Source organism: Lissotriton vulgaris, chromosome 8, assembly GCF_964263255.1.
Source record: "Lissotriton vulgaris chromosome 8, aLisVul1.2, whole genome shotgun sequence".
Taxonomy (NCBI): domain Eukaryota; kingdom Metazoa; phylum Chordata; class Amphibia; order Caudata; family Salamandridae; genus Lissotriton; species Lissotriton vulgaris.
In genome coordinates, this window is record NC_141696.1 from 1,573,059,853 (window position 1) to 1,573,087,167 (window position 27,315).

Genomic DNA, 27,315 nt, shown 5'->3' on the forward strand with positions numbered 1-27,315 from the left:
ATGTAATTTTCGGTGCAAGCACTCTCTCCAAGTCGGGCTTTCGATCTTCGGCCACGACCCATGAGACAAAAATTACCAGTGTGGGGTACGACCCATATTGGAGGCGAGCTTTTAAGCTGTTTTTCGCTGCTGAACACACTATATTCACCTCTACTTAGGACTCTATAGGCTTGTACCTCTTCTTCGGGAATAAGCGAGGGATCATAGATATCGCTATCCAAATCCTCTATTGCTATCGACAAAGGCTTCTGATACGAGGTAGGACCAGAGTAGGGGGAACGTGGTTCTCGAATGGGGTGGAAACCCAGTGCGCTTCGAAACATTGTTTGAAATGCTCGAGCTGACCCTTGGGAACTATACGGTAACACCAGATATGGAATTCCCTTATCCGTAGTATGTGGCATCAACCCACACACCCAACAATTAGTGGTGTTAACCACCAACTGATGCTGATGAAGGAGCTGAATAAAGGAATTGTTGCGGAATTCTACACGTCTAGCCTGCTCGTGTTCCGGTAACATGTGAAAGGAATGAGGGGAAACAGTAGTGACAAGTTTAGGGTCAGGAGTAGGAGTAGGTGTAGCAGGTAAGAAGTAAGACATAGTGTAATACACCCCACCCGCCAACAGTGCAGAAGCAGTCAAAAATAACACAAACAGTTGAAATATGAAACATTTGGTACGACTGAGTTGCTGCAGCTTGAGTCTGTGCGCCTTAGCTCCCTCCAAATCATTCAGCTTCGAGAATGCCATTCCCTACGACCGTCCGCAACGTTTCTTGACGCACTTCGTTCTGTGTAGCAATAGTCAATCCCTAGGAGTTCCCAGGAACCGACGGCCTTTAACCTAGCGTCAAGACCTACTATCCAGAAGGAAGTACGCGCGCGGCCCTACGGCCTTCAATACACAATATGTATATACTAGCACAAAGTTTCTCAGCTGTGGAAGCAAAAAGATACAAGGAAAGAAGCTCAATATATATGTACAAAAATCACAGTGATACGAATGTTCAAAACTGATCACGGAAAACGGGGATAATGCAGTTGTCAATTTCAGCAAAGCAAAATATTTTATTTGTCCTTAGTGCGAGATCGCAAAGAATATCGGTGTTTCCCAGGACGTGTCTGCTCGTCGAACAAAGGATCCGTTGAAGAGACAGCGTCCTGCTGATCAGTTGATTGTTCTGGTCTTGAGTCTTTTGATGACAATTGTTCAACAGTGCCTTTCTGCTGCGCTGAGGATTCTCCAACAGGCTGTGCGTCGCTGAAAGGTACAAACGCCGGCAATGTTTCTGTTTCTGTTGACGCAATGCCTCTCCTTACCCACGGGTCTGCCGGCAAAGGGATGGGGACTCGTTTAGTGTGGGTGGCGTGCACCCAATTTTTACGCCCCTCAAGACGAACGGCAGTCCTCGTGGCCAGGAGCACCTGGTAAGGTCCGGTGAACCTCGGGTCCAGATTGTTTTTACGTGAAAAGTTTCTTGTCACCACCCAGTCTCCGGGCTGGAGCTGGTGGCCTGGACCCTCCGTCTGCGTCGGCAATGCGTCGTAAACCTGTTGGTGAATTAACCTCAGTTTAGCAGTCAAGTCATGTAAATAGTCAATCAACATTGGATACTCAAGATCAGAAAACATTCCTGGCCTAGGAACCCCCCACACATTCGCAGGACGGCCGAACACTATCTCATAGGGACTAAGCCCTATTCGGGAGTGTACAGTCGCCCTAGTTGACAGTAATGCTAAGGGCAAAGCGTCAGGCCACGAAAGACCAGTCGTAGCCTGAATCTTTGCTAGCTTTAGTTTAAGGGTGCCGTTGTACCCCTCAACTAATCCAGCTGACTGGGGATGATTGGCGCTGTGGAATTTCTGATTAATTCCAAGGCCCTTACACACACTCTTCATCACACTTCCAACAAACTCACTTCCGTTATCTGACCACACGACTCTAGGCATTCCATACCGAGGAAAATATTCCTTCAGTAGGATTTTCGCAGTAGACAAAGCAGTATTGTCTTTGAGAGGATAGGCCTCGATCCATCGGGAGAATGCGCAAACCACAACTAAAACGTATTTCAGGTTATTGCATCGCTCCATATGGATGAAGTCCAATTGAATCACCTCAAAGGGATACGAAGGGGGAGCAAAACTGCCAGGAGGAGTTGGGGTTCCTTTGCCAGGATTGTACATCATACACACCATACAATTCTTCACCAAACGTTCAGCACATTTCGTAATTCCATCATTCTTCCACACAGGCGACAACAATTTACAAATGCCTTTCACGCTGATATGTGCTAACCCATGTGCCATTGTCACAACGGCCAGCACATACGCATCGGGCAGCAACCATCTTTTCTGATCCGACAAATCAATCCAACAACCACTCGCATCCAACTTTCCCGTACTTTCTTTCCACTTCGCCTTTTCAGTCTCGGTGGCCTCATTCTGAATTTCCTTCACGCTTTCAATAGTGTCTTCACACATACTCGACTCTGTAGGCCACCTAACCGAACTCGTCACATACATTCGAGTGCTAAGGTTCCGGGCAGTCTCCTTAGCAATCTCATCCGCAAACGCGTTACCACGACCAACATCATCCGTCACCTTACGATGTGCACTACATTTAACAATCGCTACTTGCGTAGGCAATGTCAGTGCATCCAAAAGATCATTCACAAGCTGGCCATGCTGAATCTTCGTACCATGCGATGTCAAGAAACCTCTCTCTCGCCACAATCGTCCAAAACTGTGCGCGACGCCAAAAGCGTATTGGCTGTCGGTGAACACATTCACACGTTTCCCTTTTGCTAACACACATGCTCTAGTGAGAGCAATCAATTCCGCAGCTTGGGCAGAATTCTGATTCAATCTTGCAGTCTCAACAACAGTATTCAACGTTACAACAGCATAAGCGGTAGTCACATCGCCATTCGGCAACTTAAAACATGACCCATCCACATACAAGGTGCCATCCGGTTCTTCCAGTGGGGTGTTTTTAAGGTCCACTCGACCTTTCGTTTCTTCCTCAGTCCTCAAGTAGCAGTCATGCTCTGCTACCTCATCTGACTCTGCACTAATTGGTAACAAAGTTGCCGGGTTTAGGACATTACAACGTTTTATCTGAATATGACTTGCCAATAACGTCAACTCGTACCCAGACAACCTCGCACTCGTCAAGTGCTGAGTTTTCGTACGATTCAAAAGAGTATCGACTGCATGTGGAACCATCACCGTAAGCATATTATCCATGACCAATCCTGCTGATTGTCGGATGGAGACCGCAGCTGCCGCAGTTGCTCTCAAACAACTCGGCAATGCTCTAGCTACTGGGTCCAAGGTCGAGGAAAAATATGCACATGGACGCTGTTTACCACCAAAAGGTTGCGTTAAGACACTCAAAGCACAACCTTCCCTCTCGTGAACATATAATGTAAACGGTTTACTGTAGTCAGGAGTACCCAACACAGGAGCCGAACACAATGAATCACGTAACTCAGAAAAACTTTTCTGACATTCTTCCGTCCATGGTAAAGGAGTTGGAACATCCTTGCACGTAAGAGCCACCAATGGTTTCGCTAGCAGTGAAAAATTAGGGATCCACTGCCTGCAGTACGACGTGATACCTAGAAAGGCACGCACATCTCTTTGGGTTTTTGGCACAGCCATTCGCGCAATCGCTGCAATTCTCTCTGGGGTCAACCTCCTTCCCTCCTTTGACAATAAGTGACCTAGATAGGTTACTTCTTGACAACAATATTGGAGTTTAGAAGGGGACACCTTATGATTTAACTCACAGAGATGTTGCAGCAATGACACCGTAGCGATTTTACAAATGCCCTGAGTATCAGCAGCCACCAATAAGTCGTCGACGTATTGGATTAAGGCCGCACCAACCGGCAACCGAAACGCATCCAGTTGACCCTTCAAGGCTTGACTGTAAATTGATGGACTTTCACAGTAGCCCTGAGGAGTGCGTTTGAACCGGAATCTACGTCCACCGAGAGAGAAACCGAAAAGGTCTCTGCTCTCTTCGGCAATCGGGATGCTGAAAAACGCATTTTTCAAATCAATCACCGAAAACCATGATGAAGTAGCTGGAATCAGAGTCAGTAGCGCCGTGATGTCAGGCACAACAGGGAATTGAGGAACCACAATTTTATTCACCTCCCGTAAATCGATGACAAAACGATAAACAGGCGGTTTTGTAGGATCTGTGCGTTTTAGAATGGGCAGTACAGGGCTGTTGCACACGTTTCCCCGAGTCTCTTCAATAACGTCTTTCTTGATCAGATCGTAAATGATCGCTAACAAAGCTCGTTCACCATCAAGAGAGATACGATACTGGGGAATACGCGGCAATCGCACATTAGCTTTCAACTGAACAACATAGGGGGAGATATCAAGTAGGCCCACGTCATTTGGACCCGTCGCCCACAAAGACGCAGGAAGAGAACTCAATTCCGGTGGAAGCTTATCGAGAGACAAATACATAGGAGAGACAACCCTCTCTCCTAACGTAAGCTTTACACCCGCAGGAGAACAATACAAAGTTGCATACAAACGTTTAAGCAAGTCCAGACCCAAAAGATTTTCACCACAACCAGTGGTCAAAATCAACGGAGCTTGGAGCTCACGTGGCCCTATTGTAAGGGGCAAAGGGCGCGAAACTGGATTGCTAACGGGGGCGCCAGAGAATCCAACGGATACATTTGTTAAGCCAGACAAAGGTGCGCCAGGGAGTTTCGAATGCATGATAGAACTTTTCGCTGCACCAGTGTCCAACAGAAAAGGCTCAACGACGCCCGATGTAGCAACTGCGACGAAAGGCCCTCTCTGATCAACCGGAACTGATACCACTCCCTCTCCTTGTCTTTGGCTGTCCTAGTAATTACTGTCGTCAGTTCCCTGATCGACGTAATAATCGTCTACATTGTACTGCGCAGATCGCCCTTGCGACGATCCACGTTGATCAAAACAGTTATTAGAATTAGATGAGTTGTCTGAGCGATCGTTCTGAGCACCACGACCTCTACCACGTGATGCCTGCTGCGAACCACCACGGCCTCCTCTAGACGAATTACCACTATTACGTTCGTTTAAAACGGGGCAGTTGAATTTAATGTGTCCCTCCTGTCTACAATAAGCACATTGATTGTACCCCAACGATGATCTTTGGGAGGAGGAATCATTACGCGGCTGTGACCGATTCGATTGCGACTGCGATCTATTCTGTTGGGGCGCATTCTGATTAGAACGCGGCGGATACGCTTGTTGCAACAACACTTTAGTTTTCAGCTCTTTCGTCTTTTTGTCAGCACGGTCATTCTCCTCTTTCTCCCTGTTTTCATAATATTGTGCCGTAGCCAATATCTGAGCTGAGGTAGAAACGGCCCATGCACTTTCCGAATTCTTTAGTTTATTGCTCAAGTCGGGCAATAAGTTTGACACAAATTTATCCACAAACAACCGTTGTCCACCCTCAGTACCCATATCCTGTCCACTGTGGTCAATGAATGCTTCTTCAAACCTCGTAAAGAAGTCGGAAACACTCTCGTCTTTCTTTTGTTTGCAAGCTGACAATTTATCCCAATTTACCCTCATAGCTGGCATAAGAGTCTTCATTAATGTTATTATACGCTGAGGAAGAGCAGTAATCAATTGGTCGGGTTTAGTGGCAGCCACTTGTCCAGCATCTGCCGCTAAAATGGCAGCCCAATCACCGCCTAATTCAGTCGCATGATTTTCCTGCCGAATCTTAGCCCATACCGGTTGCGGTACGACATTGCCGAACAACATGTCGATATCGGCAAGATTCATTACCGTGGCATCTACAAGCTGCGATAATTCCTTGTAGTACCCTGTAGGATTTTTGCGTGGATCAGGCAAAGACTGCTTCACCTGTAGCACTTCCGAACGTTTCCATGGGAGATGTATCCACACTTTCTGGAAATGCGCCACTATCGGAGGATTAGCATTAGGATCAGCTGGTATCCAAACCGGCGGAACTTCACGCATAGGATATTGGCCAGACTCGTCTGGTTGGTGTTCAATATCCTCAACAAACAATGCATGCGGTATTGGAGCGGGACGGAAAGATAGTAACCGCTCAATAGCACGTCGAACGTTAGTATCTACTATCAGTCCATTTGCGAACTGAAGCCGAAGCTCAGACAGGGCGGTCAGCACCTCGTCAGGCGCATCGGCCGCAATCTGATCATGAAGGAACTTACACATTTCGTCAAACACATATCTCTGGGTTGGTATATTAAATTGACAAAACGCTTCGAGGACAATACGGGGTGGATTTCTAAGAGGGTTTACCATCCAACCCATCGCCATATTATAGAGCGCAACACGTTCTCTGTTTCCAGGAAGCTGACTGCGTCTCTGAGGACCATCAGAACCAGCAGACCCATGAACAGGTCCGAGCGAATGAAAGAAGCTAGCCGCAAGGGGAGAATTACGACTACGAGTAGAGGGAGAGAGATACGACACAGGACTAACAAGAGAAGGAGTGGAGACAGTAGCAGCAACAGGGGTTAACAAAACAGGAGCAGTAGCGGGAGCAGGAGTATGTGGAAGCGGAGGAGCAGTAGGGATAGCAACAGACAAAGGAGCAGGAACAGTCGGAAGGGCAGGTACAGGTTGAGGAACAGGCGGAGGAATAATAGGCGGAAGAACAGGTACGGCAGGGACCACAGGAGTTGCGGTACCCTGTACGTACGGAGGTGGCGACTTCATAAGATAGGACATTAAAGGATCCTCAACTGCCTCTTCCTTCTTATCCGACTCCGTAGGCAAAGCAGGATAACATTTATCTATGGTCATACGCTGTAATCTTTCAAACACTTCCTTATCCTTATCCTCCTTATCACGCTGGAACTGCTCAGCTTTCTTCACTATGGTAGCAACATTATCTCGCTGACTACGTTTATTCTGTCTGATTTCTTTCTGTCGGGCTTCTTTGCGCCACAACCGAAAGGCATCAAACATGGCCGGCCTTGATTTTCGTTCGAACAACTTAATTTCTAGATTATCTAAGATCGGCGCCTCGAAGCTACCGTGAGGTGGCCAACGAAGGTCGCCGTCCTTCTTTGTATATTTAATCCAATAATCGTTAAAGGTAATCGGGCCTAGCCCATGTTTGCTATACAGGTCATAAGTAGGAGTTCCAACCGGAGGTATCGGACACGAGTCCTCCAGTCGGGAATCTACACCACAAGGTCTGAAACAACTAAACAAAGTACTGCGACCAGGCATCTTGCACGCTAGCCGAGTTTCACAAACTTCAAGGGTTACGGGATTTACCAAGTCCCAGCAAAAACAAAACCCTCGGTTTTTGGCGGCTGCAGTCGTCAAACAACACAACAAAGTACCAAGAACCACAAATGCAATGGAACCATGCAATCACTAAGTAACCACAACCAAGAACTCTGGGAGCGACCCACAAATACTTAACTCAAAGATCGATGGCGTCACCAGGAAGGCCCGTCAGTCGTCTCGCTATACCAAGGTCTACGCCAGGCGCCAAAACAGGTCTACAGTTAGGGCAGCAGTCCGTCGCAGCCGTCAGGAGGCGGGAATCTTCGCGGGAAAAGTCTTCGGGCCACTTATTTCGACAACAGGATCGATGAAGCGGAGTGCACCTTCCCTCGGAGATTTCACACGAAGTTCCTCACGATCGTCGGGCTTGGACCGGTACCACTGATGCAGCCCCACGTTGGGCGCCAACTGAAGGACTGGGTTCTTTAAGACCCAGCGGTGCCAGGGCACAACACCTGAAACCTTCGTGGGTAACCTGCTCCGGCGTACGAATCACAGAGACACGGGACACTTCCTTCGGCGTCAAAGATTCAAGATTTATTTGCTGCAGGGAACACAGAAGTCACGACAAGTACACCACGTGCAACTTGGGGAGACTGCTTCAAATTGGTTCTGTGGATCGCTCCTTTTATACAGTTTTTACCCATAAGACAACATGATACACAAAAGTTTACAACCCGGTTCCCACCATTATCCCCCAGAGGGGTCGCTTTGGTCACTTTGAAACACATGAGGTCCGGAACATAAGTGCGGAAACATTTGGCGGTTCCCAACTGTAAAAACCCATCTTCCCACCATTAGCAAATTCCAATCAGCAGTAAAACAGATCGAAATAGGAACAAGGACAGGTGCAGAGGAAGACGGAGACAGTGGGGAGATCGGAAAGGGTGTAAAAGGGGAGGTATCGGGAAACACGAGATACAGGCATCAAAGGGACGTGCCTAATGAGATGCACGGCTGAGACAATAAGTCCGTGCGGCAAGATGAGCCTCGAGCGGCGCCATCTGCCTTACAGTAGCATCCCCCTCGTCATAAAGACACTTACAAAGAACATGTGTCTTCCGCAAATATCTTGGGAGTCCCAGGGTCGCGAAGCGGACAACGTCCGTTCGCTGGCTACTTGAGGGCAAGAGACAAAATGGATGCCGTATCTAAGATGGAACCCGTGGGTACAGATAGAAATACCCACGTAACAGACGAACGGTTTAGGTTAGCACAGCGAAACTGCGCACACCCACCAAACTCGTCATTTGCGGTTCATAGATACCAGACTCGACTATATTCGTGCGAGTCGAATGCACCACTTACAATTGTCACGGAACCTCACCCTCATGGATGAGTAGTGCACTTACAATTCTCTGATTGATTGATTGATGAGTATCATAGTCAGGGCATGGATCTGTCCAGGTTAGCCCAGATCTGACACCTTTGTGTACAGAATCCATAACAACAGATTAAATCTTGGTCATTTTGGGTGCTACCGATCCATATATTTAGCTACTGTGGAGGCCAAGGTACTGGCTAGGGCCTGGTGACCAGGCTGTGGAGGTTGGTCACCTCAATGGTCCATCTAGACAAATCCGCTTTTATGCCACACAGGGGACAGGCTTAAATCTACGACACCTCTATTGGGCGTTACACATGACCGCTATGCACTGCGCTCAACAGGCTGTGCTTATGTCCTTGGATGCCAGAATGGCGTTCAACAGAGTTTAATGGAACTACATCTTCAAAGCCTTTGCAAGACTGGGCTATGGGCCCAAATTCTGTGGCTGAGTGAAGCGTTTATATCAGGGCCCACTAGCAAAAATGCGGGTTAATAATGCAGTGTCCCAAGTCTTTGCCCCGCAAAAGGGTACATGGCAGGGTGTCCGCTGTACCCTGTGATCTTTGTGCTGGTCTTTGAGCCCTTAGCGGCTTGGGTTCGCCAAGATCCCCTCACACAAGAAGTGTGCAGTGACGTGGGGTGGGAAGACCTGATCTACCTATACACTGACGCCATACTGTCTTGGACATTTTCTGTATAATGCCAGAAACTAAATCTCAGTGGGGTGTAGAAGGCCTTACACTGGTCCTCACTGTGGGAAGAATGAAGCAAACTGTGTTCTGTCAGAGATAAGTCTGTATATCTTGGAAGAATACCAGGGGAGGCTGATTGTGTTGAGTCAAAACACTTTCAGAAGGTGATTAGATGTCACAAATAATGCTAACATCAGTGAAGCTGCTAGCAGGCTGTGGCCTCAGTTCAAGGTCTGGCTGAAAGCCAGGCACTCTACCCAGAATATACGGACCAGGTATAGTGATCGGTGGGGGTGGGTGTTAAGCAGCGGGCTTGTATAGCTTTTACCCTGAGGTCCCTTAGAGGAGGATCTTATTTTCATGGCCTGGCTAAAGTTCCAACTCCAAACAGTGAGATCGATGCAGTGGAAGGATGAGGCTACCGGGTCCTTGGAGTAGGTGACCCGGGGTGCAGGGCTTCGGTGCTAACGCTGGGTAAGGGTCTGGCTGGAGAATCACGTGTGGGTAGTGTAACTCTCAGAAACTACACTGTGAGAGTAGTGATTGAGTGACAGCCATGAGATAGGTGCTATTCTATACTTGTTTCTTGAGACTCTTGCTTGGCAGCAACTCATTTTGATGAAGGTGGAGTTCATAGTATCAACCGGCAGCTCAGGTCTGCCCGGCTGTTAATATTCAGTTCATGTAGACTCTTGTCAAGGGTTAGGCTGAGCACCTCACTGTCCCCATTCCAACCTTTGGGAGACCTCATGAGTGCTGACTGGGCTGATATCTGATCCACCCGGAAGCATGCACGAGTTCCATCAGCAGATTTCAAGGATGATCCCACCCGGAGACCCCAAGATCATTTATTTTGTTTTTATGAATTCTCAGATCCTGTGTCAGTACCGGAAGTGGCCTTCAAGTGCAGCTCCAAGGGCACGGTCCAGCTCTTCTGTCGCGTGGCCAATGGGACGGATCTCTCCTTCTCCTGGACCGTGAACGGGAAAGAGGAAGACAACAGAACTTCACCTCTGGAAATTCCAATAGGGAATGAGTTCATTGAGGTGAACTGCACCGCAAGAAACCAGATCAGCGAGAGTGGAAGCAACCGCACAAACATCACCTGCATGGGTAAGAACCACATTTGAGTAACTTTGGGTATCTGCGCTTTGATGTGGATGGGAAGCCAGAGTTAGGTATGTATATTCAGAAAAGAGCATGTTCAGTGGGTTACAACTACTGCTGTAAAATGTTGTGTCTGAGGGACTCACGTTATCTTGTTGGTGTGCTAGAACATTGAAAGTGTGTGATGCAGACCAGGCAGCTGCTTTACATATGTCAGCTATTAGGATAGTACCCAGGAAGGCCATAGAAGCAACTTTCTTTTGAGTAGAGTGTGCTCTAGGAGGAGCAGGTAACTTCTTTTAGCTTTAGCAAAACATGTTTGAATGCATTTACCACCCATCTCAACTACCCATCTCACAGCGTGTCTGGCTGCATTAACTACCCATCTGGTGATGCCTGATTTGGATATAGCCTTTCCTTTATGAGGTTGGAAGAAAGCTGCAAAAAGTTGTTTAGTCTTTCCAAACGTTTTTGTCCTATCAATGTAGAACATGAGGGTTGTCGTGACATCCAAATTATGGAGAGCCCACTTCACAGCAGACTCTGGTTGTGGAAAAAAGACAGGTAGATCGATTGATTGATTTAGATGGAAATGAGAGACTACCTATGGAAGGAATTTGTCCACTCACAACTCATGGGCACTCAATTTGAGACCCTCCATACTAGCCCCCTTCATTTTCTCTTCTGGAAGGTGGCATTGTTTATTGCCATTACCTTACTCAACCATGACAGTGGTCTTCAGGCATTAAATTAAATTACAGGAACCTTTCTTCCAACCCCATAGAGACAGGGTTGTCCTCCGCAGCATCCCCAAATGTTAAGATTCCATGAGGGTGCAGGTGGACCAGGGGTCAAATCACTCTTTTGAGACCTTCCATAAAGGCCTTAACAAATGGTATTCTGATGAGAGAAAACTGTTACCTATTTTGAAGATATGCAGCTACTGCGGCTAGATATAACCCTATAAAAGTGAAGGCTAGGTCAGAGATAGATCTGTAAATGAAGCAAATAACATACAATGTTTTGTATTGTAGCCTTAAAAGGGACACCTGGATACAAAGTTTGGACATCTGGCATTGTCCTTCCCGAAAGGTACTCTGCTAACAGTTGGATGTTGAGATGGAGAGCCCAATGACAAATGGTTTGAGAGAGCTGAAACAAATGTGGAGCGTCTGTTTCCCCCGTTGCTGTAGGTAATACATGGTTATCATATTTTCTGTCTGGACTAGGACAACCTTGCCTTTTAGGTGAAGTAGGAATGCTTTCAATGCTAGGTAAACAGCTAAAAGTTTTAGGTAGTTGATGTAGAGACGCAGGTATTTTGTCTCCCAAAGGCCCTGCACGGTCGAATTTTGCAAGTGCGCACCCCACCCCATGATCGATGTGTTCATTGTAACAATGGTGTATGGAACAGGGTCGCGGTAAAGGCCGCCCCTCAACATGTTGTTGCTGTTCCACTACTGCTGCGAGTGATGAGTGAGGGGGCCGATCAACACTAGATCGTATCAATGACCCTCTGCCCGAGACCACTGTTGAGCTAAGCATTCCTGCAACTGACGCATGTTTAGCCTTAGATGAGGTACCATGGCTAAACAGGAGGCAATCATGCCTAAGAGGCTCATGACCGTCCTGACTGTAAGCGGCTGATTTGGTTGAAATAAGGGGATTAGAGTTTGAACAGGACAAGGCGCTGGAATGGATCATCTCCTTCCTCGACGGAAGAACACAGAGAGTCCGCCTACCACCGTACAAGTCAGAGGCCTCCGAAGTCATCTGCGGCGTCCCTCAAGGATCCTCTCTGAGCCCCACCCTCTTCAACGTCTACATGAGCCCCCTCGCGGCCATCGCACGCCAACACAACCTCAGCATAATCTCCTACGCCGACGACACCCAGCTGATCCTCTCCCTGACCAACGACCCCGCCACCGCCAGAGCCAACCTGCACGAAGGGATGAAAGAGGTAGCCGAGTGGATGACGACCAGCCGCCTGAAACTGAACTCGGACAAGACGGAGGTCCTCATCCTGGGCTCTTCACCCTCCGCCTGGGACGACTCCTGGTGGCCTCCCGCCCTGGGCACCGCACCCAAACCGACAGACCATGCACGCAACCTGGGCTTCACCCTGGACTCCTCCCTCTCCATGACCAGGCAAGTCAACAACGTCTCCTCGGTGTGCTTCAACATCCTACGCATGCTACGGAAGATCTTCTGGTGGATCCCCACCGAGACCAGGAAGACCGTCACCCAGGCCCTCGTCACTAGCCGACTGGACTACGGCAACGCCCTCTACGCCGGTACCACCGCCAAGCTCCAGAAGAGACTCCAGCGGATCCAGAACGCCTCAGCCAGACTCATCCTCGACATCCCACGAACCAGCCACATCTCCGGACATCTGAGAGACCTTCACTGACTCCCCGTCAACAAAAGAATCACCTTCCACCTCCTCACCCACGCACACAAAGCCCTACACGACCAAGGCCCGAGCTACCTCAACAGCTGGATCAACTTCTACGCTCCCAAACGCCACCTCCGATCAGCCAACCACGCCCTCGCCGCCGTCCCCCGCATCCGAAGAGCGACTACAGGAGGAAGGTCCTTCTCCTACCTGGCCGCCAAGACCTGGAACTCCCTCCCGACCGACCTGCGCCTGACCCAAGACCACCTCTCCTTCAGGAAGAAGCTGAAGACCTGGCTGTTCGAGCAGTAGCGGCACCCCCCTCCCCCAAGCGCCTTGAGACCCTACGGGTATGTAGCGCGCTCTATAAGTGTCATTGATTGATTGATTGATTGAACAGACTGGATCCTTGCAGATTGGGGATAGGCTAGGCCTATTTGTGCGTTGAGCCCCTAGTTAAGGCTGCATCTGTAGGGGTTGGACGTGGGATTTGGTGACATTGATGGTCAACCTTAGGTGATCAAGCAGATCTATTGTGATGTGTGTGTGGTTTTGAAACTGTTGAAGAGTGGCAGCTTTGGTAAGCCAATCATCTCGATGCAGGAACACGCGGATGACCTGTCCGCGCAGGTGAGCGGCTACTACTACAAGGCAATTGGTGAATACCCGAGGCGCAGTAGTCACCCCAAAAGGAAGGACTTTGAATTGGTAGTGTCTTCCACCTACCACAAACCTGAGATATTGGTGATGTGCCGGGTGTATTGGAATATGGAACTAGGCTTCCTTTAGGTCCAGCGCAGCCATGAAGTTGCCATGCTGAAGAAATGGAATGACATCCTGAATAGTTGCCATATGAAAGTATTCTGATAGGATGTACTTGTTCAAGGGCCTGGGGTCCAGAATGGGCCGTAGGAATCCATCCTTTTTGGGTATTAGGAAGTATAGTGAGTAAACTCCTATACCTTGCTGATGGATAGGGACGGGTTCTATAGCCCCTTTCAGCAGGAGGGCTTTGACCTCCTCTTTGAGAAGTGTTTGATGTTCCGCTGTATGTGTGAGGTGGAATGTAGGGAGGAGTGGCAGTGACCCCAAGACAGTAACCATGCTGGGTAATATCCAAAATTCAACACCTACTTGTATCAGGTGACGGTTTGCCGTGTGGGTAAAATATTTTGTAAACATTACCTGGCAGATGTCATGGTTGGTAGGAAGGAGAGGGAAGTCAGGGATTGTTTGTTGGTGTAGCTCCTTTTGGGGAACTACCTTTGCCTCTGCCCACATATAATCCCCTCAAGTAACCCTTGGGAGAAGTGAGCTGACTCTTGGTGGGTTGGTAAGAGGTGGACATTTTCAGAGGAGGTTGTTTTTAAACCTCTATGGTAGAGAGGGGAGGCGAAAGGAGGCACGGGGAGCTGGTGTTTGTAGTGCCCCTTTGCTTTTGCCAACTGTGCGGCATATTCACAAGGAGCCATCGCCGAATTAACAGCATTAGAGAAGAGCAGGATGTCTGTGTTATCTTGATTCATTTTAGGTGGTTGTGTGATAGCCAGTGTTGAATTTTTGTTAGGGTATCGTTGAGACGGTGAATGTCTTCTGGGGAAGAGACTTCCAGGTATAGCTGGATGTCATCTGCGTATAGGTGGTAGGTGACATTGGCTAGAGTGATTATGGTGGTGAGGGGTTCCATGTAGATATTGAAGAGAGTGGGTGAGAGGACTGAGCCCTGAGGGACGTATCTGGTTATGGCGGATGAATCAGAGATTGCGTTGTTTATTTTGATTTGTTACAATCGGTTTTGGAAGAAAGAGGTGAACCATTCAGCACCATGCCGTCTGCTCCAATCTGTTGTTTTAGTGAGTTAAGAAGAAGTTTGTGGTCGAACGCGTTTAAAGACGCGGATAGGTCTAGGAGGATGAGCAGGCAGCAAACACGGGCATCCATACATTTGTGGATGTCGTCTGCTACAGTTAGAAGGGCTGTCTCTGTGCTGCAGCCCTTTCCGAAGCCTGATTGGTGGGAATCCAAGAGATTGTTAGTGCTGATGTGTTGGTTGAGTTGGAGTAGGACACATTTCTCGAGGATTTTGGCCAGGAATGGCAGGTTTGAGATTGGCCTGAAGTTGTTACGGTCCTCATGGTCTAAGCCTGGTTTCTTTAGTAGTGGAGAGGCTTGGCTAAGTTTTAGGCAGTCTGGCATGACCCCCGTGTTTAGCGAGCTGTTTATTATCATCGTCCAGAGGGGTGAAATCACATGACTGAGGTTTTTTGCCATGGTGACCTGGAGGGGGTCAGAGAAGTGGAAGGGGGGTTTTGCGTTCGCAATTTGTTTGGAGATGTCAATTTCTGAGAGTGACTTGAATGATTTCCAGCAATTAAGGGTAGATGGAGAGCCTGGGGTTTGGATGCCCTCATTTACTTCAGGGAGGGGGATTTCTGATTTGGAGTCTGGTGTTTGTATGTGGCTAACGAGTGAGGACTCGATCAACGTGATTTTTTCATCAAAGAATTTGGCGAAAATATTGCATTGTTCTTTTGAGCCCTGAAGTTTTGAAGTCTGATTTTTTATGATGTTGAAAAGGATTGGTGGGCAATTTCTCGCATTGTCAAGGGCGTTGCGGAAGAAAGTTGCTTTTTCTTTGGTGATGTGGTTTTTGTATGTTCTGCGTTCTGCTCTGGAGGTGGAGGTGAGTTGAGAAAGGGTTTATTCGCCAGAGTCTTTCTGTGGCTCTGAGTTGTCGTCTTTCTGTGTTGAGATCCTTGGTGAACCAGGATATCGAATGGGTGTCTCTCATCTTTTTTAGTTTCAGAGGTGCTACTAGGTCTAGGACGGCTGTCATAGTAAAGTTAAAGTGGGTTGTGAGTTTGATCATTGAGAGGTCGACTGATTTACGTGGAATGCTTGAGATCCTTATTTTTTCCAGCTCAGCGAGGGGAGCTTGGCTTAGGGTGTTCTTGGTATGGATGGGGTATGATTCTTGCAGGTGTAGGTGAAACAGGAGGATGCTGTGGTCAGACCAATCAACTGGGAGGATGCTGTTGATGGTTATCGTCTTCTCTTGGGCTATGATGGCGTCAAGCGTTGCACCCTTTTTGTGGGTTTGTTCTTTGCAGTGTTGGTTGAGGTTATGCTAAAGTAGAGTTTATTTAAGGATTTGATTTGGATGTTAGATTCATCATTCCAGTGGAGGTTGTAATTGCCTAGGGTTATGTTGTTGGCATATGAGAGTGATCAGTGGATTACCAGATCTGATAGGTGTTCGAGGAAAAAAGGAGTGTTGCCTGGGGGTGTTAAAGAAGGTGGCAGTTTGTTGACATTGTTTTTCAGCCGTATAGAGGTGTTGAGATATTCAAAGGCGCTGTAAATGGAGGAGACAGATTCCACCATTGTGATGGTATTTTTGTGGATGATGGCTAACCGCCGTACCTCCCCCCTATTTGGTCAATTCTGTCTTTTTTGATGATTGAGAATCCAGGAGGAACTAGTAAGTTGAAGATCAGGTCGGATGTTTCATTTAGCCAGGTCTCTGTGATGGATGCAATGTCAATGTCATAGTTGAGGATTGTTTCTGCCGGTCCTATGGCATGTCTGGAGGCAGGTCTACAGTTTATAGGTAGAATGTTGGTATTGTTCGAGTTGCTGTTTTGTTTAAGAGAGGAGGGTGCCCTGGGGATATCCGAGAGGTGTGCTGGTGGTCTAGCCTTTGACCTGGGTGGAACAGGGTTTCACCCTATACCAGTGATCACCTGGATCTAGGAAGTGGGTTTTCTGTTTCTAGTTGGTGTCAGATTGTATGTTTTGGCCATCTATTTCATTTCGCTGTGTGACATTTTAGGAGAAGTTCGAGTCAGTCTGTGGGCACTGTTTTTTGAGGGAGTGGTGAGCCAGCTGTAAGGCTGAGTTTCTGGGGGTTGGAGTGGAAGTCAGGTGTTGTCCGAGGGGTAGGTGGGTGAACAGTGGGCATGGTTGGGAACAGTTTTGAGGGTCATTTAGATTTTGTTGATACCTAGTATCACTTTGTTGAGCTGGGTTTCCATGGGATTAAGTCTTTTTGTTAGGTCTGGTGAGGGGGTTTGGTTGGGGGGTAGGGAACGGGGGTTAGTGGCTGCAACTTGTTGGGTGAGAGGTGTACATGGTATATGGGGAGGAGGTTAGAGAGTGAAAGTGGAGGTTGAGTGTTGGAACTTTGTCTATTCTTGGAGGTTACGGAGGTTGCTTTGAGTGGGCAGAGTGGGAGCTGTTTCCCTAATGGTGTGGGTGGATGGACAGAGGGGTACGCGGTTTGGAGGTGGGGTAGAGTGAGAGGAGCTGGATTGAGTGGGAGGCTTGATGTGGTAGTTCGGGTCTGGGCTGATAGTGATGTTGATCGTCATGTGGTTGGTGTCTGGGGGTGAGGGTTTCTGATCTGGGAGGGAGGGAGGTTTGTGTCCAGCTTTGTGTAGGGGGGGTGTGCGTGGGATCTGTGGTCGTGATGAGGTTAGGGGCAGAAGTTTGGGGGAGGCTGAGGTGGATAGCATTGGCATCTCTGTGGGGGGTTTTGTTTAGGGAGAGGTTGCGTATGGGGGAGAGAGTCTTACAGAGAGTGGGGAATATATATTCAAAAGAGAGTAGGTTGGCGTTGGTGGCTTGGATAAGCACAATACTGATTCTGTAGATAGTGAGGGTGGCCTTGACTTTGAACATGGGGGAGTGAGGTAGGGTCAGAATATGGCTGTGAGGGATGGTGGAGGTTTTGCTTATGCATAGGTAGTTGGTGAGGGTAGAATTCCATTTCAGGGGTCTGGTGGTGTAAAAGATGAAATCGGATTTTTCCTGTCCTTTGGAGGGGTTGTGATAAAGATCTGTTATGAGTGTTTCATGATGTTGTTTGATTAGATTGTGTTTGATTGTGTTTGAGTTTTTTTGAGGCGGTGAGTGAGAGGTTTGGGAGGTAGGATATGTAGAGGGAGTTTGGGCCAAGAGGTTTCAGGAGATGGTACATCAATGAGCGGGGGACTGTGGAGGCAGGCATGGTGATGTGGACTGGAGTGAGGAAGAGAGTGGGATGGATGTTGTTTCGTGCCTAATTGACCATAGAAATGAGGACCCGTGGTGAGGAAAGGGTGGAGGGGAGAAGCTAGTAGGAAGGGGGAGCTTTTGGTAGTTTAGGATTGGAGGACATGAGACTGTAAGGGCATGCTGGAATAGAATTGCTTGAATATAGACATATATATTAATATGAACATACATATGTATAGCTATATTTAATTATGTGAATAGATACATGAACATACCTAATAAATCAGATTAGTGGCAGCAGCTAATGGCGGGGGGTGAGTAGTGCTTAGGTTCATGGAAATATGGAGTATTGGATGGGGGGTTGAGAAGGGAGCTGGTGGCGGAGTATCCTGTTCCAAGATGGCTGTTTCTGTGAGCTGGGGTAGTCCAATTTCTGTGTCAGCTGGGTTTCATAAGGAGGGGGCTGAGGATTGAAGAAGGTAGGGGAAATTAACTATAGCCAAATAAGAGGAGGGACTCCGGTAGCCCTCTTTCTGTGTTTATAGGCCTTTCTTTGCGGTGGGTTTCCGGGGAGAGTGGTCTTCTTTTCGTTTCTGGTTGTAACTGGGAGAAGAGGGAGAATTTAAAATGGAGGCTTAGGAGATTGAGGTCTCAAAATGGGTGCCTGAATTCAGTTCTATTTCTTCTTTATGCTGCATTAGTCGGTTTACTAAGGTGCTTTTGCTGGCGAAAATAAGGGAGCAGAGTCGAGTCGGTGATTGTAGTTTCCGGGTAGAGGACAGGAGAGATAGGCAGCGAGGGAGAGCATATGTGGGGGTGTGGTTCCGGTGGGTCTACTTGTTTTGGAGCCTGTGGGGGCTCCGGGGATTGGGTGCCTGATTGAAACTGCAGATGGAAAATGTTTTTTTGAGGCAGGGCACCGTCTGTGTCCGAGAGTGAGACCGGAGCAGAAGAGAGAGCTGCCACCTCGCTCATAGGCCCACTCGACAGCGGGGGTCCGCTCCGAAAAGAAGCCCGTTCAGGGTTAGGTGTCTCTGGGGGATTGGGGCATTTTGGTGGTCAGGTGTAGAAACTCTGTGCTAGGATTTCCAGAGTCAAGTAAAGTGAGCTATGCTGAGTTCCCTTCCTACAGCAAGGCTCTCTGTAAAAGGCATTCAATGATTTGCACAACATTTCACTCCGGAAGTTGCGGAGTTATTTTGTATGGGAGGCCCTTTGGGCACTTTGTTTCAAAAGCAACCCTGAGGCTGGAATGCTGTCTGCAGCCTGGAGCAGGTCAGAACAGAGCAAGCCGCCACCTCGTACATAAACCATGCTCACAAGGGGGGTCCGCTATCGGTGGGGCCCAATGCATCTAGGCGCCAGCATGAGAATGGCGGTAATCTCGTGGTTTAGACATGGTCCGGGATCAGGAGTGATCTCAGGGGGTAGAGGAGCGCCAGCGCCTCAGTCGCGGGCTCCGCTCACCCCATGATGTGGACCTGCCAGGCAGCGGAATCGCCGAAGGAGTAGAGGGGGAAGACAGCAGTCCAGTCTTTGTTTACGGAGTGTGGTGACGGAGTCACAGGGGCAGGGAGTTGCCTATGCCACAGCGTGGGGCCTAATTACACTTATAATGAACACATGTGGAGACTAGCTGGTTGCTAGGGCCGAAGACCACGAGCGATCTCGAGCCCATTTATTTAAACCCTCGGGCAGGCCTGCCCTCGGGGTGTGTGTATGCGTGTTTATGCATGTGTGGACGGGCCGGGTGGCTCCGTCAGTACATCCCTCCAAACTTATGGATACATAGTCCGGCCTAGGGGGACCCTCGGGGATTGTCCAGGACCCAGGCATAGTCTCTGAGTCTTTGGCTGGGAATCGGGTTCGGTCAGAGACTGCATCTCTGACTCCGTTGACTTCTGCTGGCTTCCATTGGTTCAGGTCGTTCCACTGGGCCCACAGGGCTTCCGGGGCTGTCGCCTTGGCTGGCCATCGGTTCTTGTTCGATCCTTGGCAGGGCTACTCCTTCTCCGCGGTGGCATGGTGGAGTCGTGGCACACGAAGGGTTCTCGTCTTCCCACTCCACGCTTTCAGATGGTTTTCCGGAGGCTTCCCATTCTCTCGGGACACGCTTGAACCACGACGCATTCCGTGTGACAGCTCGCATACCTCGTGCTACTGATACCATGGTGCCTTGGATGTTGACGATCTCCCACACTTCCGGCTCATACGCGGTGCGGTACTTCCAGTTTGGATGCCTGTGCTTGAGAACCACCTTGTCACCAACCACGAGGGACATGGGCCGAGCACTCCGAGCCCGACTGGCTCTGTCATTGGTGAGTTGTCTCCTGTTTTGGGTGGCATTTTGATCTAGCTCTGGCGGATGACAGGCAGGGCCCGCCGGCCCGCAGTCCCTTAGAATCTTCCGGAACAGCAGGTGTGCTGGGGAGCATCTGGTGGTGCAATGAGGCGTTTGTCGGTATGCGCTCAGGAATTGGGATAGACACTCTTCCGCTTCTTCCCCCTTCTCGACCCCGATCTGAAGGGCCCGATTCAGCGTGCGCATAAACCTCTCGACCTCTCCGTTCGCCTTTGGCCGTTGTGGAGTAATTTTCCTGTGGCAAATTCCTCTTGCTGCCAGGTATGTCTGAAAGTCTTTTCCTTGAAACAACGGTCTGTTGTCCGAACGTATCTCCTCAGGTAGGCCCATCATGGCAAAGGTCAGAACCAAAATCAGCTTGACATGTGTGAAAGCGGTTGATGGTACCACCTCTACTATTGGGAAGCGTGAGTGAGAGTCTATGAGCACCAGAGTGTTTCTCCCATTGAGGAATGACTCGAAATCAATACTCAGCTTTGACCACGGTTCTGGGCATGGGTCTTCTGTGATCACCGGGTGTGGCACTGGGTCCTGGCTCATGATGGTGCACGAGTGACAGTTGCACACCTCCTCTTCCACCGCTAGGTCCATTCTGGGAAACCACACTTTACTGTGTAGTCGTGCTTTAGTTTTAGATGCTCCTTGGCGCCCTTGATGTGCTAGTCGTACTACTTCTTTCTGCAGGCTGGCGGGGATCACAATGGCCGCGCCTCGCAGTATCACTCCATGAGGGCCTTCGCTGAGTTCACTCTGGGCTCTCCAGACCTGCTGTCTGAACGTCTGTTCCGCCGCCATGAGAGCGTTGACAGGGCGTGGCTTGGATGCCGAGGAGGTAGGCAGCGTGAGCTCGGAGCTCCGTGCCCGATCCCGGAAAATATCCTGAAAATTCGATCGGACCCCGAGGTAACCGATACCATCCGGTACTGGAAGATACTGCGGAGGGTCCGGAGCCCTCGGAGGACGACACCGAGCCTTCCCACAGCAGCAGTTCGACTTTGAGAGTTGAACCCAGGCGGAAAGTCGCGGACCCCAAAATGGCGGCGAGGGCATGAGATCGCTCGCAACGGAGACATCTGCCTGGAGACTCACTGAGAATAGCTCCCGGACACACGAGAGGTGTTGACGGCTGCATCGCGCCTCTCCCCAGGTGCCGAGTGGACTTTGGGCTCGCCCTTGGGCGGTGGTTGAGGACCACCTCCTGGTAGGAGCGACGACGGTGCGACGGTGACCCGGAGACGAGAGCCCCGGGCCTCTGGCGCATTTGGCGCTGACCGGGCTGCGATCGCTCAGTGCGTCCTGCTTCTTGGTGACATATCCGGGCCTGAGAGCCCTGCCGGAGGACAGAACCTGACGACGCTCGAAGGGCGGCCAGGAACACACTCGAAGACCACCGCCCGTCCCGGCCCAGATGGGGAAGACAAAGGGGAAGGGAGATGGCGCGACCGATACTGAAGCGGCGGAGGGAGCGGAGAGAGACCAAGCGGCGTTGCAGCGGATGCAGGATCGTATCCTGGAGGCCATCGCCACCACAAAGGACGCCCTGCAGCAAGACATAGCTCAGGTGGCGACGGGCTTGGGCCTCCTGAAGGCTGACCACGACAAACTTAAGGACAGGGTGAAATCCGTGGAGACCACAGTTAAGGACTTAGCCCCAGGCCAGGCAACGATGAAGGCCCAGATGGCCGACGTGATGGACCGCCTGAAGGTGCTGGAAAGGAGGGCCGAGGATGCTGAAAACAGAAACAGGCGCAATAACGTACGCCTAGTGGGCCTGCCGGAGAAAATTGAAGGCGACGACATGGTGGGCTACTTGGATAACTGGCTGCGGACGGAGGTGGCACCAGAAGGTCTGTCCCCCTTCTTCTCCCTGGAACGGGCCCATAGAGTTCCGGCGCGTCCGCCAGCCTTAGGCCTTCCTCCTCGCCCGGTGGTGTTCAAATTGCTCCATTACCGGGACAGAGACTGGCTTTTACAGAGGGCGAGAGAGGCAGGGCCCTTTCAAGTGGAAAACAACAGAGTCACCATGTTCCCGGACTACACATTTGAGACGCAGCGTCTCCGGGCAAACTTCCTGTCCCTCAAGCGGGAGCTCCGCCAGGAAGGCATCAAGTACTCCCTGTTGTTTCCTGCCAAGCTAAGAGTGGTGGTGGATGAGAAATCTTTATTCTTCACGACCTCCGCGGACGCATGGGACTGGTGGGACACTTATAAAGCGGGAACGGACGGTGCTAAGGCCAGGGAGGAAGAAGCTAAGGTGGCGAAGCCGATCAGGCAGTCCCAACGGATCAGGAGGAACCGCAAGAGAACCGGGAAACCCTCGATGTCGCAGACGGAGGCGGAGAGGCAGGCGGAGAGGCAGGCGGCCCTACAGGCGGTGGTGGACTTATCTAGAACCGCCAGGACTCAGTCCGGGAAGGGTACAGATTCGGAGGACCCGGGCACGGGCTCAGAGACAGGACAATCGGAATTTGGTGGAGCCCGGGGCCCTATTGTGACGCCGCAGACTTCGGGAGAGATACTGGAGGCGTGTTGAACTGATCTGTTGGAATGAACTCGCTGGTTGGACACCGGGGCACTGGGCCCGCAGCAGTGGACCGTTATTGATTGAGGTTTTGGGGAACTGTAATGTGGGGATTGTGGGGTGGAGCGCGCGGGGCTGATTTGTTTAAGGACTTATAGCATTGAGCCGCGCCTTACTGGCCCCTAAGGTCATCGCAGTGGGGACTGCGACTATTGCCACCTTTCCTTGAGGGGTGGCCGGGAGTGTTGGTTTGGATGGGGGTACTTCCAGTTGCGGGGGGGCCTGTCCTGGGGGGGTGGGAGTTGCGAGCAGTTGGGGTTGCTCAGGGGATTGTAGTTGTTGGAGGGGTTCGGCTTCCTGTTTGGAGTGGGTGGGTGGGTGGGCCCGTGGTCGCGGGACTTGTGCGGACTTTGTTCTTTGCTGTATGGTCCGGATGTGTAGGGGGGAATGGCTAGTACTGGGGCGTTAAAATGTGTGACCTGGAATGTGCGGGGTATGCAATCCATGGCGCGCAGACATAAGGTTCAGGCGTACCTCAAGCGTAGGGGGGTTCATATAGCATTCCTGCAGGAGACGCATCTAAATAAGCAGGAAGGGGCGGCTCTGCAAAGGCGCTGGAGGGGGCAGTTATTCTACACAACATTCTCGGCATTCGCAAGGGGGGCATTGATTTGGATACGGGCGGGGGTCCCCTTCCAAGTCTCGAAGTCATCGATAGACCCTGAGGGCAGGTATGTGGCGGTGGAGGGGAGGCTGAGAGGCAGGATGATTTCTCTCTGTAATGTGTATGCTCCTAATGTAGACCTGCCTGCTTTCTTGTCTACCATTTCGGGCAAACTGGCGGGTTATTTGGCAGGGCCGGTCCTCTTGGGGGGGGACTTCAACTCAGTTGAGGATGTGCTATTAGATAGGTCCCATCCCCCGCTGCGCGCGTCCCCAGTACATAGGGTCGCCAAGCGTAGGCTGGAATGGCAGGAGAGCTGGGCCCTCACGGATGCATGGAGGGCGTTGCACCCCACCACTAGGGACTACTCCTTTCATTCGCACCTACATGATTTGCATGTGAGGCTGGATGCGTTTCTTTGTTCGGAATGTGTGCTCCCCGCGGTGGGAGGGGCGGAATACTTGGCCAGGACGATATCGGACCACAACCCCTTGTTGTTGTCTCTGGAATGGATGGTGACTGTTAACTGCGTGCCAACATGGCGCCTGCAACCCGACACCCTGGACGACTTGTTGTTCAGGGAGGCCCTGAGTGAACGCATTGAGAGGTATTTTGAGGAGAACAGTGGCTCGGCCTCCACGAGGGCGGTTGAATGGGATGCGTTCAAGGTGGTGGTGCGGGGACACTGTATTGGACACACGGCAGGGGCTCGGAAGACTCTGTTGGATGACTTAGATAAGGCAGAGACACGGCTGAGGGATCTCGAGAAGAGGCGCCCGAATCACCCTGAACTGCAGGAGGGGCTTAGCGGGGCACGGGAGGGGCTGGCGGTAGAGCTAGAGTGACTGCGCAGCTTTGACCATAAGGCGTACGTGACGAGGGCGCATGCGGAAGGTGATAAGGCGGGGGCGATGTTGGCTTGGCTTGCTAACCCAGTCCGGGGGGGAGGGCCGATCATGAGGATCCAGGAGCCAGGGGAGGAGCCCTGCCACTCCCAACCCGGGATCCTGAATAAGTTTCGTGCCTACTATGAGGGGCTCTATCTGAGTGGCGACACGGGAGGGGCGGAGGAGCTTGAGGAGTTCTTGGACGGGTTACAGTTGCCGCGAGTGGAAGACTCGGAGGCAGAAGAGTTAGGGCGGCCCATCTCCCTCGGAGAAATAGGTTGTGCAACGGGAGACGGATATATAAGATGGACCAAGGTCCTCTACGCCGAGGCGGTAGCGAGGGTCCGGGTGGGCGCACTGATCTCGAGACAGTACCCGATTAGGCGTGGCACTAGGCAGGGTTGTTCCCTATCCCCGCTCCTGTTTGCATTGGCAATGGAACCCTTCGCTGCGATAGCCAGACTGGGCCGCCACTACGCTGGTTTGTCCTTTAGGGGGAGACCGCATTTCATCTCCCTGTACGCAGATGACTTGCTGATGTTTTTGGCCGATGCGGGCACCGAGCTTCAGGGGGCGCGGCGGCTACTGGAGCAGTTCGGTAGGTTGTCGGGCCTGAGGGTCAACTGGCCTAAGTCCTGTCTGTTTCCCCTGAGGCCGGGAGAACCATGCCCACTCACTGCTCAGGAACTCCGGTGGGAGCCACGCTGCCTACATTATCTAGGGGTCTATGTTTACCACGCCCCATCCGACCTACTGGAGGGCAACATCACTCGCTGTATTAACGCCCTGCGTGGGTCCATGGACTTCTGGGCAACTCTGCCGCTCTGCCTGGCTGGTAGGATTTCCCTGCTTAAAATGATCGCCCTGCCCAGACTTTTGTATTATTTTAGGACACTGCCGGTATGGGTCCCGAGCTCTGTTTTCAAACGCCTGAGGTCATTGGTCATAGCGTTCTTGTGGGGCACGGGTAGGAGACGCATAGCGCTCGACACGCTGTTGCGCCCCAAAGATGAGGGAGGTATGGCAGTGCCGGATTTTGAAGGATATTACCTAGCCGCACAGCTGCAGACTTTTACTCAGGAGGTGGCGAGAGTGTATAGGGGCCCCGAGGACGCGAGAGATGAAGGCACCCCGCGACACGTTCTGGCACCAGAGACTCCGAATGGGAGACCTGACGGTTGAAGAACAGACATTCCGGCTTTGCTGGGACCGGGCCCGCAAGAGGGCGGGTGTCCGCCTTATGTATGCCCCCGAAATACCGCTGGGAATGGTCACTGACCTCCCACATGGAGGTGACTGGTCGCGCTTGCTAGGGTGGGAGGAGGCCGGAATACAAATGCTGGGTGACCTCTATGAAGATGGGGTGTTGATGCCGTTTCGGGACCTGCAGGAGAGATTTGACCTGCCGAGGGGCGACTACCTGCTGCACGCGGCAGTCACGGGCGCCATGCGAGCCCACTGGGGGGAAGGGCTGCAGGAACCGGACACCTCGATGGCTTGCCAGTACACCATGATGGCGGCGGGAACCTTTAAGGCTGTCACGTGCCTGTACTCCAGGATGCAGCGGGAGGCCTTGCAACCTTTGGCAGCCCTGAAGGCCAAGTGGGAGCTGGACCTCCAGGTGGAGATACCAGACACGACCTGGGGCCAATTGCTGAGGCGGGCACGGAAGAGCTCGAGGAATGCCAGGTTCCAATTGATCCACTTTTATGTTATTCACAGGGCATACCTCACGCCCGGGAAAATCCAACAGTACTTTGGGGCGACCGACGCTGCTTGCCCCAGATGTAATACAGCTGGGGCGGATCTATGTCATATGCTGTGGGATTGCCCCTCCTTGGGCGACTATTGGCAGGAAGTTGGGCGGGCCCTTAACGGCGCGACGGACAGGGATATCCAGTTTACTAAAGCGGTGGGCGTTCTTCATTGGTTCCCACACACACCTAGGACTAAGATGTCTAGTAAATTTATAGATTTAGGGCTTATCCTGGCCAAGCGGGAGATTACACGAAATTGGAAGTCCAGAGTGGGGCCCACGTATAAAAGATGGTATGGGGAGTGTCTGAGATGGGCCGCGTGTGAAAGTACCCTACGATACCAGATGGCCTGGAGGTCGAATGACGAGAAGGCACTGGAAAGGGCGACTGCATGGGAGGTGATGGTGCAGGCGCTCCGGGATGTGGACGATGAGGGGCAGGATGGCGAGAGCGAACTAGCTGGAGCAGACCCTGACACTATACAGGAGAACACACCTTAGCGAAAGATTACTTCCTCCTGCAATACACAGGACACTATTACATGGTTACCTAAGCGCAGAGCGACCACGGGGGAGGGCGGGTAGGAGGCTGATTTGGAGGGATGTTGGGGTACCGAAATTTGGGGAAGGGGAGGGGCGTAAATCACAAAAGCATCCCAGGGTTATGTGCATGATGAAGCGAGCGGACATTGTAAGAAGTACAGGATCTGGACGGAGATGAAGTCATCCGCATCAGGATCGAGGAGATCCCCCCAGATGGAGGTCAACTGGATCACACTAAACCAGCACATGTTATATACTTATTGATGGATATCTTGTCTGTATTTTATATTGGTGATGCAATAAAAATGATGTTAAAAAAAAAATGAGAGCGTTGACACCGTTTAGGAAGCGTTACCAGCTCCGGTCCACTAGCGTGGCTTTCACTTTGCTCAAACACTCATCTTCCTCGGTGGCCTTCCCAATGTCTTCCAACGTGAGTGCAACAGGGCATGCCTCCTGCGATATCATCCGTACAAATTCTTCAACCTCCTCTGTGTCCTCCTGCAGCGGAGTGGGAGAGGCGGCGTTTGGATGGCAAGACAGAAAATCCGCTGGGTTATCAGCACCTGGTCAGAATATCACGTCGAAGCGATATGTCTGCAGCTGGACGGCCCACCTTTCTATCCGTGGAGGGGCAAGCCTCGCAGTCCCTGCGAACAGCGACACCAGCAGTTTGTGATCCGTGACCACCCGAAACTCGTGCCTGTATAGGTACAAGTGAAAGTGTTGGCAAGCCCACTTGATT

The 27,315-nt window shown here is 50.9% G+C and overlaps 1 protein-coding gene across 2 annotated transcripts in view; it reads left to right on the forward strand.

Moving 5' to 3' along the window:
* LOC147700450 (pregnancy-specific beta-1-glycoprotein 7-like) overlaps positions 1-27,315 on the forward strand; it is a 225,266-nt gene that overhangs the window by 63,566 nt on the left and 134,385 nt on the right. For both annotated transcript variants that reach the window (XM_086935863.1, XM_086935864.1), the window contains exon 4: positions 10,214-10,453. In XM_086935863.1, coding sequence (XP_086791989.1) covers positions 10,214-10,453 — 240 coding nt within the window. The remainder of the gene's footprint in view (positions 1-10,213; positions 10,454-27,315) is intronic.